The sequence below is a fragment of the Pelobates fuscus genome, chromosome 2 (assembly GCF_036172605.1).
Source record: "Pelobates fuscus isolate aPelFus1 chromosome 2, aPelFus1.pri, whole genome shotgun sequence".
Lineage (NCBI taxonomy): Eukaryota > Metazoa > Chordata > Amphibia > Anura > Pelobatidae > Pelobates > Pelobates fuscus.
In genome coordinates, this window is record NC_086318.1 from 40715841 (window position 1) to 40730115 (window position 14275).

Here is a 14275-nt window from a genome sequence, read left to right on the forward strand (position 1 = left end):
TAAAAAGTAAACTTTGATCAAGAGAGTCCAGAAGAAATCCATTTATGTTCCCTAAATGAATCCATGCCATGGTCTATTTCAGGCTACTGCTCGCAGTTACTGGGCAATTGTTAGATATCCTATAGATAGTCAGGCATCTGCAGATCTCCTCAGGTTCCTTGCCATAATGTCAAAGCTTGTTTCTTCTGAGATCTTCACCTCTAGATCACCCTGGCTGGATGATCCAGACTCCTGTGTGACTATAATACTTCTGGCAGGAATCTTGCCACCACTGTCCCTTGAGAACGGTTGCTCTCCCCCTTTATCTCCTCCTGAAGTGCAATTTCTGTTTGTCCGTTCCTTGCGGGTGCTTAGACGGATAATGCCTTGGATAAGTCGGCATTCTGCATCCTGCTTCTCCAATTGGAAGTCCTGTGTTAGACTGTCAATAAGTTCCATCATCTGGTTGCTCTTCTTCAAGAACACAGTTTCTGAGGTGCACCTTGCTAGCTCATCAATCTGGTGGAAGCTAAAAAGTTCACTGAGCTTCTGCCAGATTAGCCCATCTATCTCTGCACTGGACATCGAGCCATTCATTCCAGAGAGTTCAGGATAAGACTCTTTCCTAGAGTAGTGTCCTTCAGTGTTCATGGGTGCTGGAGGTGGTGCAGGTAGATCTCTTGAACTCTCCATGTCAGTAATAGTAGCACAAGTCTTGTTGAAGACTGGAACCCCCATGAGTTTAAGGTCTGTATAATTAAAACTGTTATCCAGGCCAGTTATTTTAATGCTTTCACCTACACACCGCAAATTGGTCCTTCCTGAAGAATGATCATTGTGGGGGCCACTCACTGATGTTCCTACAGAGCAGGGATGGTATACATCTGGGTCTTTCTTTGAACTATGGCAGCAGGACCCCACGTAGCACAATAGAGCTTTGCATGCATCCCAAGCATTGGAAACCTGGGGACAATATTGTGGCACATCTTGAGGTGTTCTAGTAGATCCAGATTTGAATGTGACCTCATTATTGATGCTTTTTTGGAAATGTAAGACATTGTTATTGATTGCTGGAGAACTGCCATGGGGAAGTGAAAGTCCTTCAGCAGGGATCCCAAGACAGTGAGGTTTGGACCCAGAACGATGAAGTGACATTGCTTAATAAAATGCTGCTTCTTTTCACAACCAGTTATGAGGTCTCTGAGGTATCAGATTAAGTATTTTCTTGGTCTCGTTCTCTTGCCAGGTTTCTGCTCTCACTTGGAAGTTCTTGTAGCAGAATCACACGTCCACACTGAGAGTAATGCAACAGGTTTCCCAATAAATATAATGTGGCAGCTTCAATTTATGATATGCCAGCAAGAGATGATAGTGAACTATAGCAAGTAGTCCATGGGTTTTTATGGGGTGGTTTTGGTTAGTGATTGGATTTTACTTGGCTAGCCATAGTACACTAAATGCTAATTGATCCTTTCGATTGACTAGTTATTGTTTACACGAAACTATGATACTGGCACAATGATTAGAAAGAAAAGGATCATGCATACATTATGTATATTTTATACTGATTGATAGATAGTTTCACCACATTTACGTTCTACCTTTGTCTGTAAACCAGGAGAGGGATGGCTACATTTGACCTGGGGGGCAACTGCAAATTAATAGCCCAGTCTGAGATCAGAAAACTCCAATCCCTTTCCTAATTTTATATTAAAAGTGTTTGGTTTTGTTCTTAAAAAAGACAATATATGATTTCATGGACACATTATTTTCTGGGCCTTGCAATATGTGCAATTAATTTGTTCATTAAGACAGATCCTTTGGGATTGAGATTGACAGATTGAGTTCCCACCTTGACATACTCTACATACAGCAGGGAAGCACTTGTCATGTACTGGCCAACAGCATCCAGAAGTGAGGTTTCTGAAAAACAAGGAGGATCTGGTAGCCCCAAATACAGATAATAAACTGAGATTGAGGGCTTAGAATAGATCTGGGCATTTAGTGAACATTTAGCATTGTGTAACAAAGAAACATAATAATTCGAACATGGATTAAACCTCTGATATTGCCAAGAACTGTTAACTCGAAAAGTATAGTTAGTTTACTTTATTTTTGCTTTAGGATTATACGGTTTTATTTGACTTTTTCATACAAGGAATTTTGCGGTTTACAATATACACACATTGAGTGTAGGTGGACGAAATTTAAATATTACAGGGTTATTCACCAATGTGATAATACAAATCAAAGTAAATTAAAAGTGAATTTCAAATTCCAGGTAAAAATAGCTGAACTTGAAGCATTGTATAAGTCAGCTATACTTCCAGTTTAAATACTTTAGCCTTAAAAGGACACTCCAGGCACCCAGACCAGTTCTGCCCATTGGAGTGGTCTGGGTGCTTACTCCACCTACCCTTAACCCTGCAAGTGTAACTATTGCAGTTTTTATATGGTTAAGTCCTCCTCTAGTGGCTGTCTACTAGACAGCCACTAGAGGGCTCTTCCGGGTTCATAGAACACAAAAAGTGTTTTAAAACGACGCTGAAAATCCCCATAGGAAAGCATTAAAAGCATTATTTAATGCTTTCCCAAGGGGAGGTCTAATGCGCGTGCCCGGCCATTGGCGCGCATGCGCATTAAGTCTCCCCCGCCGAGAAGGCGGAACCTGACCCAGCGCCAAGGGACATCGGCGCTGGACTCCGGTAAGTCACTGAAGGAGTTTTAACCCCTTCAGCAACTTGGGATGGGGGTGGGAGGGAGAGGGGCACTAGAGGGTCCTGCAGTGTCCCGGGAAAACTAATATGTTTTCCTGGCACTGGAGAATCTCTTTAAATTAGAATTTCACTTTACATTTTCACTTTTGTGAATAACTCTGATAATCGTGGTTATTTCCCTCTATAATTGAGTTTTATAAACATTATTAATATAAATGAAGTTCTAATCCTCCCTTTTAGAATGGTTTGGATTAAATTTGTGCAGTTTTTCACTTCGATTCCACACACTAGAGAGTTGGTTTGCCCCAGTCTAGTTTCTCTTTCTGTTTATCACTTAGGGCCTTGCTTCAATTAGAACTGAAAAGACAGACAAGCAACTGTAGTAATAAAACCGTTAATATTCTTAGAGAGATGTAATGGGATTTTTAACTTTACAGTTTCACCTTCTTGTTGTTTGTTTTTTTATGCAAGTGAGATATTCCTTTGCTAGTGATGTGGCCATGATACAATTAAAACTACTAATTGAATGTTAATCTATTTTTCTAACCAGTGAGGGACCCCCTGGGGGTGACAGCCTTATAAATAAAAGGGGAGTATCTGTATTCAAATCTCATTTAAATAATTACAACAAAAAGAATATAAAAGCACTGAAAACCTGATGACTGCCTAATTAGATCTACCATGCACTGAAACTTCAATTCAGAAACAATAACTACCTTTCCAATGGTGAGTACACAGTATAAATCATGACAGTATCAGTGGGAGGGGCTGTATATTTGCTATGGAGGGCCTCGTTTTACATAAAAGCATTAATTGAATCCTGAATAAAATACAGACATGCTGACCCCATTTATTTGGAAACACGGCGTATAAGAGATTAAACGATCCCTAGAAATCCCTATTAAAATCATCTTACATTCACCAATTTACAGCGCTATGGAATCTGATGGCGCTATATAAATAATAATAAAATAATAATTCAAAATCTTTTCCTTTACTCTCTTAGCTGCAAGACTTTCAGGAAGTCATTTCCCATTCTATAAAAGTATTTTTCTAAACAACCCCCAGTTAGTTAACGTCACATCCTCTTCTTTCAGTTTGTTTATTCTTCAACTTTCATTTCAACTAATTTTCAATCCTGTCTGTCTCCCCTTTCCCCCACTGTGGCTTTGTAGCATTTTCTAGTGCAGTGATAGCAAACAGTTTTGAAACCATCAAAGTTCCAACCCTGCCATTAAACACACATTGAAGCTTTTTCTTAAATTTCAATTATTTGTTAATCAGCTGGAGCATCACATTCAAATCACACATTCGGTTTGAGAACTTTTCAGATTTCTAAAGAGCCGATCATGCATTTTTATCAAGTTCTCTTACTGTTCTTTAATAAATCCAGTTAACTAGTGAAAAGTTCATTTTGCACGTTCAGTATTCAAAATATAGATTTTCCATTTTGTTTGTACAATAAAATATCTTTATTTCACACATGTGTAATTACAATTAAGAGAAATCTGAAAGCAGGTGGCAAATTCACAAAGAATGTTCTAAAACCTTAAAAAGTTGGTTAGGACCAAGTGTCCATAACCGTCATTTAACCGCAACTGTCAAGGAATGGACAATGTAAATTATATAATTATTTGGTGGTTTCTTCAAGAACTGTAACTTAAATATCCTGGAAATAAAATTGGGAAAGGCATACATCCAACTGAGTTGGGGAACATATTCCATCTCTGTTCTACAGGTCTAACATTTTGGAAGTCAGTTGTTAAAGCACGGCCCTGTTAAGCGGGGGGAAAAAAAACAGGCGGACAATTCATTCATAATGTCCTTTAGAAAAATAGAAAATCTCTGTCCATTTTGTTGCGAGAGCCACGCATTTAGTACACGCCCCTGTGCTCTGACTGTGGACATGAGATCTGGAATCAGATGTGTTCACTTCTTCTTATAAAAATAATCATTTCAGCTCCTCAATGTTATATTTACTGGAAAGTGCCTCCACATAATCCATTGCTTTGATCTTTTTCAGCAGAGACACCAGAACCAGCAAGTTCTCCCTGGAAGGATAACAAACGCCATTAGTAGAATATTCCAAGGATAATACATACACTATATGAAAGGGAATCTAAACTTGCCATCCAATAGAGAACTGAGACAGCAAAAGAGGTGATCTACCTGCAACCTACAACATGCTACTATTACCTGTGTTCAGTTTTTTCCACTATCTTTATCTTTGCTGATTAGAATAAAGCAGCAGTTCAAGATATACCATAGACTTCATCTCTGAAGCTTTTGTTTCAACTATTGTGAACAACAAACTCTGCTTTCTACAAACAACCTTGCCTATTCTAATATGCCCATTCTCTACTGTGAGATGTTACAGAAGAAAGCTAGACCTGCCGAGCCATATTTAATGCATTAAATAAATAAAAAACAAGGAGGGCTCTTTGTAAAGCTCATAGAAGAAAGGCTGATCGTTCTCTCAGCTTTCAGTCTTTGCGTGAATAAAACGGATAAGCTACAGAGAGGACTAGAACTAACATTTGTCGCAGAAGCAAAGGATTTGCAGCAAAGAAGGACATGTGGAAGAATGTATCATGTTTAATGTTGCATTTATTAATGCATTACCTCCATAAAGCACTAAAACATGCATCATCCTTTAATTTTGTCAGGGTTGGCCTCCAGACTCTTTATATCCCAGGAGTGCTGTCATTTCACTACCACTTGGAGTACAGAATATTCCTAGTCTACAAATCCCATTATCACTATCCAGAGTTTGGTTGTGGTGGCACGTTTTAACCAGAATAAAAGGATATACAGCCCGGGAGCTTTTCTTAGACTACTCAATGCAAGATTAATCTACAGAGGCATTGTACATTAAGGGACCTATAGAAGTTATAATCTCAGCCTGGGGAAAGGAAAGCAGTGTAACATACCGATCATCTAGTGAATGCAGCGCATGTGCACACTGGAGCATGTGCTTACTGAGATTTGCCAAGCAAGGCAGAGAGGATCCACTGTCAAGGCCTTTAAACCAACTGTGCGGCAGACAGGCAACAATCTGCAAGAAATATGTATAAAACACACAATGCAATTTTACCACCATATTTAAAGGGACCAGAACCACTACAGTTTATTGTAAACACAGTTTATTGTAGTGGTTATGGTGTTCGATAGCTGTTGTTCAAAATGTACTTTTAAATCCTCCCGGTTTTCATGATTTTCAGTTTTGTCTCTGGAAACCCCACCCTCAATTCCACCCATCAGCTCAGTGGGCAATCTAGACATACAGACTTTCCCATTTCACGTCAGTAGGCATGGGATTAAACCCACATGCCAGAGAAAAATATACACATCAAAGGAAAAGTGATGCCATTTTAAGCTCCTGTATTATCTCGACTGTGGCTAATTAATGTCGTTATCTCAAAGAGAGAAATAACCTCTTATTGATATATATATATACAGGTGATACTTGAAATTTTTGAATATCATGCAAAAGTTCATTTATTTCAGTAATGCAACGTAAAAGGGGAAATTAATATACGAGATAGACGCATTACATGCAAAGCAAGATAGTTCAAGCCGTGATTTGTCATAAGTGTGATGATTATACACACATATATATATATATATAATTATACTTCTATTTTTTATTTCATTTTTCTTGATTTTTCTACTATAAATATATATTTTATTTTATTTTTTATTTTCTATATATATATAATTATTATTTATCATTTATTTCGTTGTTTCAATCCCTAATCATGGAAAAAATAAATCCTTGAGAGTTATTATAGATATCCCACATTTTATGGAAAAATGGATGAAATGCAACATATATTGGGATTCCACAAACTTGTTCACCTGAAAGTGTGTGTGCTCTACAGAAGGAAAAAGAAAGTTTTTTTTTTCTTATTTTTTATATATAATGTTATAATATATTGATTCATTTATATTTTTTATGTTTTGTATATTTTTAATATAGAAGCATGTTGTTATAAAAGCTTCTATAAATTTATTTAAACATTGTATGTGCACCAAAGCACATTTAAACATAGTAGTGCCATTTAAAATATTCTGATATCCCCTAATATCCCCTCCCCCCCCTCTCTTCTTTGCCCTTTGTCTGTATGTATGTGTTTTGACACGGAGATAAAGACTAAAACGATCGAGTATAAAGATATTTCCAGGTTTCGGCAATGGAACGCATGCGGAACTGAACGGCGCACGGAATGACGTCATAGAAACCGGACCGCAGAACGAAACACCTGCTCTGAATAATGGGTTATGTGGACATTGGGGGAGGTATAAAGGGTAGAAGAGGGAAGGGACTTTTATTATTTACTTGTATCCTGTCATTATATGCTACTGAAGTCCCTGAAGAAGTCCCTGAAGAAGTCCTATACACGGACGAAACGCGTAGGACCCCTGGTGGTGACAGAGAGACTACACCCTTTGTTTTATACTGTAATGTAAGTTATTAAATATATTATTTTACTACACTTTTGAATGTGCACTACAATTATACGCTATGTTCTTTTTTTCATCATTGGTTTAGCGGATTATCCCCTATTTTTGTACATATTTCATTGAAGACAAGAGGAAGTCTTCGGGGAAGTTCTACCCTGTTCAGGGAGGTTCTTTTCTGCTTGTATTCTATTGAGCACTTATTGTACTGTGGTTTGTGTACACACATATTGTACTTTTGCACCTTTGTAATGGCTTAAATGCTTGAAAAACTAAATATTGAATATGGAAAATTTCTATTAGTGATCATTGCCAAACAACTACTAGAAAGACCAATAATCAAACAGGTGTATTAACATACAGGCACATTCTAGAGGGGCGCAGTTACCTTGCTGCACTTATTAACCATTTCTTTGCCAGGTGAGGAATTCAGAAGGATTAACAGGAGGTAGCGATTCAGCAATTTGTCCAGTCCCAGCTCTCGCAGGGTTTCTTCTTCAAGGAATCCATCCCATGACAGAACATTTTGCAGCATCTGAGAGCAGTAAGAATGGGGACACCAAGTTTACTTCCACAATGTTTATGTCAAGACTGAACATAGAAACACATGTATGATCTGCTGATAAACTCTTCCTAGGTCAGTCACTTTACACGTATGAGTCAGTGGAGAAAGATGTGTTACTGTGATATCTTATAAGAAGTAACAGCGGAAACTAATGAAAGACCATAATGTTGCTATAATAAAAATTTTTTTTAAAAAAGCTAATTTCCTATACAATTTAGCCTGAATAAGTTAGAGTGACAAGGTATCTTGTTTAACAGAAAAGGAAAAAAAAAACAAAACTTTTTAGTTTCATTAACAGGCAACAATGTTATATCACAGAATGTATCTGTTTTATAGTAGTTATATGGCTTTTATACATAGGTAAGATCAGTGGTGTATTTAGGATTTGTGCTGCCCTATGCAGGACAGTGTTCGGGCACCCCCCCTAATTCAAATTTTCCCCATCCCTTCCTGTCAAGGCTGCACTTTGACTGATAGATGCATATACTCATTGACAGACACACATTCTCATATACACTAGCAAACAATGACATACACACACACTCACTGATTTGACACACTGATAGACAGACATACACTATTACTCGGACACACACTGACAGACTCACAGTCACTGACACACACACACACACATTTCCCCCACTCACAATTCTTCTTCTTCTTTTTTTTTTATTATTGAAATCCACCCGCAGCCTCTCTACTTTTGGGATAGCTGGGTGGATTTTTCACCTGGGGTCCAGTGGGGCTGCTGGACAGGGAGGCGGCCGGACGTGCAGGCGCCGCAGAGTGATGCAGAGTGAGCCGGAATATGACATCATATTCCAGCTCCCGGCATTACTGCGGGTCGTGAGAGGGAGCTGAGCAGAGAGCTCAGGAAAAAATGCTCCCTCGCCGCCCGCGAAACAACGGCCCGCCTTTTGGGCTCCCAAAAAACAAGGCAAACAAGGTATTTGCCTGGGCATTTGGGGGTGGCGTTTTTTTCCACCCCCTGAAAATTGCCGCCCAAGGCAAATGCCTTGTTTGCCTCACGGTAGACACATCCCTGGGTAAGATGTATTTTGCTTACCTTCACAGCTGACCAGAATTGCCTTTCTTGGAATTTTGAATGCGGAGAGGCTCTGTCCTCTAAAACACTATTAAACAGAATCAAAGTCAACTTTTTAGAAGCTTTTAACATTCAACAAAGCATCATGTGATTAAAGGACATGCATCACTCAAAAGCTTTAGACCACTGCCTCGCTCTGTAGGCTGAAGAAAAAAAAAAAAAATAGTCTATGCCTAGGAATGCAGGAAAAGTGCATTGGGCATGTCTGACAGCTTTACACATGTGCAGCTTTATTTTTATTGGCATATTCATTGAAACGTGTTTGTTTGTCGATTGTAAAAAAAAAAAAAAAAAAAAAAGAATTGTCAAGTGATGCATGTCACTTTAAATCTATTTCTAGACCCCTGAAGTACTTTAGCTTGCTAAAATGCTTTATGTGTGAAGAGTATGTCCTCCTCTTTATTTTACAAAAAGTGCACATTTCAATAAACATTTTTTTTAAATTAACCTTGTTACATCTTCGCGGCTGTCAGTCAGAAAACCGGTGCAATTACTTCCTGCTTTGGTTAGCGCAGTTAAACTGAGCTAAACTCTGCTAAATTGAAGAAGCAGGCAATTGATCAGAGGTCCTGCCTTGTAAAGCCTTCTCATTGAGCTACAATGAGAAGTCTGTGATTGGACGGCAACAGAAAGTATGAACTTGGGCAGAAGGGAAGGTCTTGCAAAGACCGCAGACAAGAAATCTGCAGATTTTGCCAGCTGTTCGAAAAATGCATAAAATGTGTGCTCTGAGCTGGAGAGGGAAGAGAATGATTTAACCTCCCTGGCGGTATGATTATGTCAGGAATTTTGTACCAAAAGCGGTACCATTTTTTTGCATGGAAATTTGGTGTTATGTATTGTAGGCCAGTAATTACTTTCTTAAACCTGACCAAAAGTACTCTCAGATGTGATAAAGTTCGAAACATAAAATCATGAATTATAATCTAATAAATAATATACCGGTTCCCATTTTCTGTTCCTGGAAAACTTGCTATGCAGAGTAGCTGATTGCTGCTCGTTGTAGCGATTTGTCTCCGTGACAATCTTTTCAATGACGTCATCTGTGAGAAATAATTTTAGGTATGCCAAAGGATCATTGTGCTCAACGTCTACCTTCATCCCAGGTGATCCAGTAAACGGAAATCTTGGCGGCGGTACCTCATCCATACCGCAATCAATAAGGCACCAAGTGCGCACATCACTGAGCTCGGGTGCAGAATCTTCGCTGTCGCCACTTCTCTGGTCACTGTCAGAGTCGGATGACGAATCTTGCCACGAATCGCTATCGCAGTCGCTCAATTCTGCGAGGGGCTCTGTGTCGCTGCCGCTGTCACTCATCTGATCCAAACCCGCTTTGGAGATGCTAAAGTGACGCTTTGATGCCATGGTAAAAAATGTATTTTATGGGCAGAAATTACAGCAAAAAGGGCAGGCAGGGCAGTGTAGGATGATCAAATTTCAAATCTGAGGTGATACTGTGTCAAATCTGAGGTGATACAATGTAATCTGACAGGATTTCACTGTATCACCTAACTTTATATGTGTGTGTGTCACTTTTATGCTTGAAACATTTGAATTACCCGCCCAGTTCCGACCCCATGAGCCTCTGCGGCTCACAGAGACGGAACCAGGAAGTCAGATGGAGGCATCCGCCGGGGCTCTCACTGACAATCACAGCGCGGGGACATCGCTGGATCGCAAGGAGAAGGTAAGGAGACTCCGCTGCCAGCTCTGTTATCTACCCCGAGCGTGACTCGGGGTTACCGCTTCTGGCAGCGAAAATTAACCCCGAGTCACGCTCGGGAATACCGCTAGCCTGGTTAAAGAAAAAAAAATAAATAAATTTAAAAAAAAGAGAGAGAGAGAGAGAGAGAGAGAGAGAGAGAAAACTGACAATTGCATGGAAGATAGGACGGCGAGAACTCACAAGCAGGCACGGAGGGAGGCAAAGAATAGGCACTCTAGAACAGAGTTCCAGGTTTCCTAAGTAATGTGTGCCCAGGGTGTAACTAGTCCTGGCACAAAATATGGTCTGTATGTTCAGCATTTCAAGCAGAAACGCTGTACATACAGACTTCTATAACCATGACCACTCCCAAAAGCAGAAGTGATCATGGTGTTTGGAGTTACAGTTTAACTCCTTAAGGACCAAACTTCTGGAATAAAAGGGAATCATGACATGTCACACATGTCATGTGTCCTTAAGGGGGTTAAAGAAAGAAATAAGTACATTTGTATATTGAAATATTAATAAATACATTACGAACCAAAATGCGTCCAAAGGTTCTGAATCATTTTAATGGAAGAATGGAATCGAAAGCAAAATAAATAAAAAAACTAATAAATCAAAATGGATATCACAAATGCAAGAGAAATCTAATTCAAGATTGAGAGACTCAAGATACCCAGGCCTCCAGAACACATCAGGCATTTATTTTATTTTCTGTGACTGTGTCGGGGTAAAATGAAGATGGTTTTGTAAAAGAGTAAAATGTTTGCACTCTTTGGTTGTACAGTGTTTTGATTTAGACACACACCAACATTGAATCTTCAATAGTGATTTACACCACTGTGCATATCATTTTTTTTTATTATTCATTATTTTATTGAGGCTTTTGAGTAATACACAACATCAAATAGCATTATAAGCAATTGGCACATGAACAATAAATGCAATCAGATAAAATAGGCTCCAAGGAAAAACAGCCTCATTTTTTTCTTCAATTAGATAATAACAATGCATGTGTGGTACGTGAATATGTGAGAACATAGGATAAACATATGCACTAAGATTAAATGAGATTGAAAAATAAGGAAAATAATTGAAAAGCACGGTGCATGTGTAATACATTAATATATGGAAATATAGGGTGATCGGATGCACTTAGATTGGCTGTGCATATACATTTCAATGTACCGATATATCAAACATTGTACCTTTTGGGATAGAGTGGAATGAATACATCATCTTCGATGGCTTTTTTTAACCGAGATTCCAGGGAATTTAGCAATTCCTACAAATACAGTAAAACAAAAACATTTCTATTAAAGAAGATACAGTTCCAAAAAGGGACCACTGGGATAGTGCTTATAGCAAACTAAAGGGTCAGTAGACATAAAACAACACACTGAAAATTGTTCTCATATACACAAAAATGATGGGACATCCCTATCCTAGTCTTTTATTGCCGATTGACACATTAGATCTCAATGCCTTATTCAAAATTCTTTTACTGTTTTTTTCTAATTAAAGGAACACTCTAAGCATTAATACATCTTTATTTTAATAAAGCAGTTTTGGTGTATAGATTATGTCCCTGCAGTCTCACTGCTCAATTCTCTGCCATTTACCAGTGAAACCTCTGTTAATGCAGCCCTAGTCACACTACACCTGGCAGGTAAGCAAACAAATGTTTTCTGTGCATAGCGCTATCAGCATTGATGTCTAATGTATGGATTCAATAATAAACCTCTGCTTCTGCTTCTACTGCTGTACAAGAATTCCATGAGACAGCCATGCTTTTTAGTATTTACATTTATGCCATGGGGAGACGAGCCATAGAAGAACTGTCAAAGTTGCATATAGAAAATGTAACCTAAACATTTGTAAGTAATTGTGAAAACTGTAAGGAAATATAATCCCTTAAGGACCAAACTTCTGGAATGAAAGGGAATCATGACATGTCAGACATGTCAAGTGTCCTTAAGCGCTACGGAATCTGTTGGCGCTATATAAATGGCAATAATAATAATAATAATAATAATTAAGGGGTTAAACAGCTGCAGCTAACGAGATTACTCGTTATTATAATATTTATTTTGATGCAGTTTTCTCACTCTAGTCATTCATTACCTGCACTGCCTTTTTCGACTCGCTCTCCAGAACGTATGTTTTGCAGAATCTAACCAGGTTACTTGTTTGTGTGGCGGACAGTGGATCCCACACGTGATCAACAAATTCTGAAAGAAAAATGCATTATTTCCAGTAAGCACTATTACAAACTCTAATCACATAAACTCAGAAATACAGTGTCAGTAATCAATGTATTACCGTGTTCCTAATGTGCACAGCAGCACAGAGAAATTAAAAGCCCTGCATATAACCAAGTGTTTTATCATGTTGTAGACCACCTTCAAAATGGCAATCAAACATAGAAACATAGTATGTGATGGCAGATAAGGATTCATTCATTAGGCCCTGGCCTTATCTTATAGTTAGGATAATATTATGCCGATCCCACGCATGCTTAAACTCTGTCACTGTGTTAACCTCTACCACTTCAGCTGGAAGGCTATTCCATGCGTCCACTACCCTCTCTGTAAAGCAATAATTCCTTACATTTTTTTTTTATAGAAACATAAAACATATGGAGAAACATTTAACTGTTTCTGCTAGATTACTGTGATTAGGGTCATTAATATAGCGCACTTACTTTTGAAGGTAAAGACAAACATATCTAAACAAACATTTTCCTATTATAGTATATATTATAATAATAATAACAATATGTGCATTCTAAGTATGGTAGGAGTGAGAAATGCTGAAACCCCCCCAAAAAAAAGATCCATTATGTGGGATTTAAACACTAATGAGAAACAAGTAAGCACGTTGGATGATAAAGCAGGAGGTAAAGACTGTAGACTAGGAGTGATTAATATTAGTATACTCTAATGTGGCTTTTTGGACTTCCTTGTCACCTATTTTGTCCTTAAAGTGACACTATAGGCACCCAGACCACTTTAGCTCATTGAAGTGGTCTAGGTGCAGTGTTCCTGTGCCCCTTAGTTCTGCAATATAAAACATCACAGTTTTAGAGACACTGCATTGTTTACATTGCAGGACTAAGAGTGCCTCTACTGGTTGTCTACCAGACAGCTACTAGAGGCTCTTCTTAGAGTTTCACAGAGTTTGACCATGTGAAACGATGCAGGATCACCTCACACTCTGCATGAGGATGTCCAGCGTCAGAGAAATTCCCATAGGAAAGCACTGAGGCAATGCTTTCCCGTGGGGAAAGCCCCCCATCACCTGATATCGAAGGAAGCGGAACTCAGCGCTGGAATCGGGTAAGTGAATAAAGTGTTTTTTAACCCTGTACATCTCGAGGGGAGGGCTGCGGTGGCTGAGGAGTATATTAGTGTTAGGAATACATCATTGTTTTCCTAACAAGCATTCCTTTAACTACAAAAGGTATAAATACCCTAAAGGGAAATTCAAAGAAAGTTTGATGCAACGGAGTAAGGGAAAACTTAAAGGGACACTATAGGCACAGAGACCACTTCAGCTCAATAAAGTGGTCTGGATGTAATGTCCCATGTCCCTTTCTGAGAAAATGCAATAATTACCTCTCAGGGTTAATTCCATCTCTAGTGGCTATCTACCAGACAGCCACTAGAGGAACTTCCGGTGCTTAGACGACTTTTGTTCGCCTAAATGACACAGAACGTCCTCACGCTATGCATGAA

The 14275-nt window shown here is 38.7% G+C and overlaps 2 protein-coding genes across 4 annotated transcripts in view; both read right to left on the reverse strand.

Annotated features, from left to right (window-relative positions):
- Positions 1-129: 129 nt before the first annotated feature.
- On the reverse strand, positions 130-1134 carry LOC134586140 (keratinocyte differentiation factor 1-like). Its single transcript, XM_063441648.1, has one exon. The coding sequence runs from the start codon at positions 1132-1134 to the stop codon at positions 130-132; it is 1005 nt and encodes a 334-aa protein (XP_063297718.1).
- A 3024-nt stretch (positions 1135-4158) lies between these two features.
- Positions 4159-14275, reverse strand: part of GCFC2 (GC-rich sequence DNA-binding factor 2) — a 38424-nt gene continuing 28307 nt past the window's right edge. For all 3 annotated transcript variants that reach the window (XM_063442095.1, XM_063442093.1, XM_063442094.1), the window contains exons 14-19: positions 12663-12769; positions 11747-11823; positions 8789-8855; positions 7546-7692; positions 5627-5751; positions 4159-4747 (exon numbers count right to left, since the gene is read on the reverse strand). In XM_063442095.1, the coding sequence (XP_063298165.1) occupies positions 4648-4747; positions 5627-5751; positions 7546-7692; positions 8789-8855; positions 11747-11823; positions 12663-12769 (623 nt within the window). In that variant the 3' untranslated portion in view covers positions 4159-4647. The remainder of the gene's footprint in view (positions 4748-5626; positions 5752-7545; positions 7693-8788; positions 8856-11746; positions 11824-12662; positions 12770-14275) is intronic.

Excerpts from the sequence above, each read along its gene's own strand:
- LOC134586140 (XM_063441648.1), bottom strand. The coding sequence starts at position 1,134 with ATGTCACTTCATCGTTCTGGGTCCAAACCTCACTGTCTTGGGATCCCT.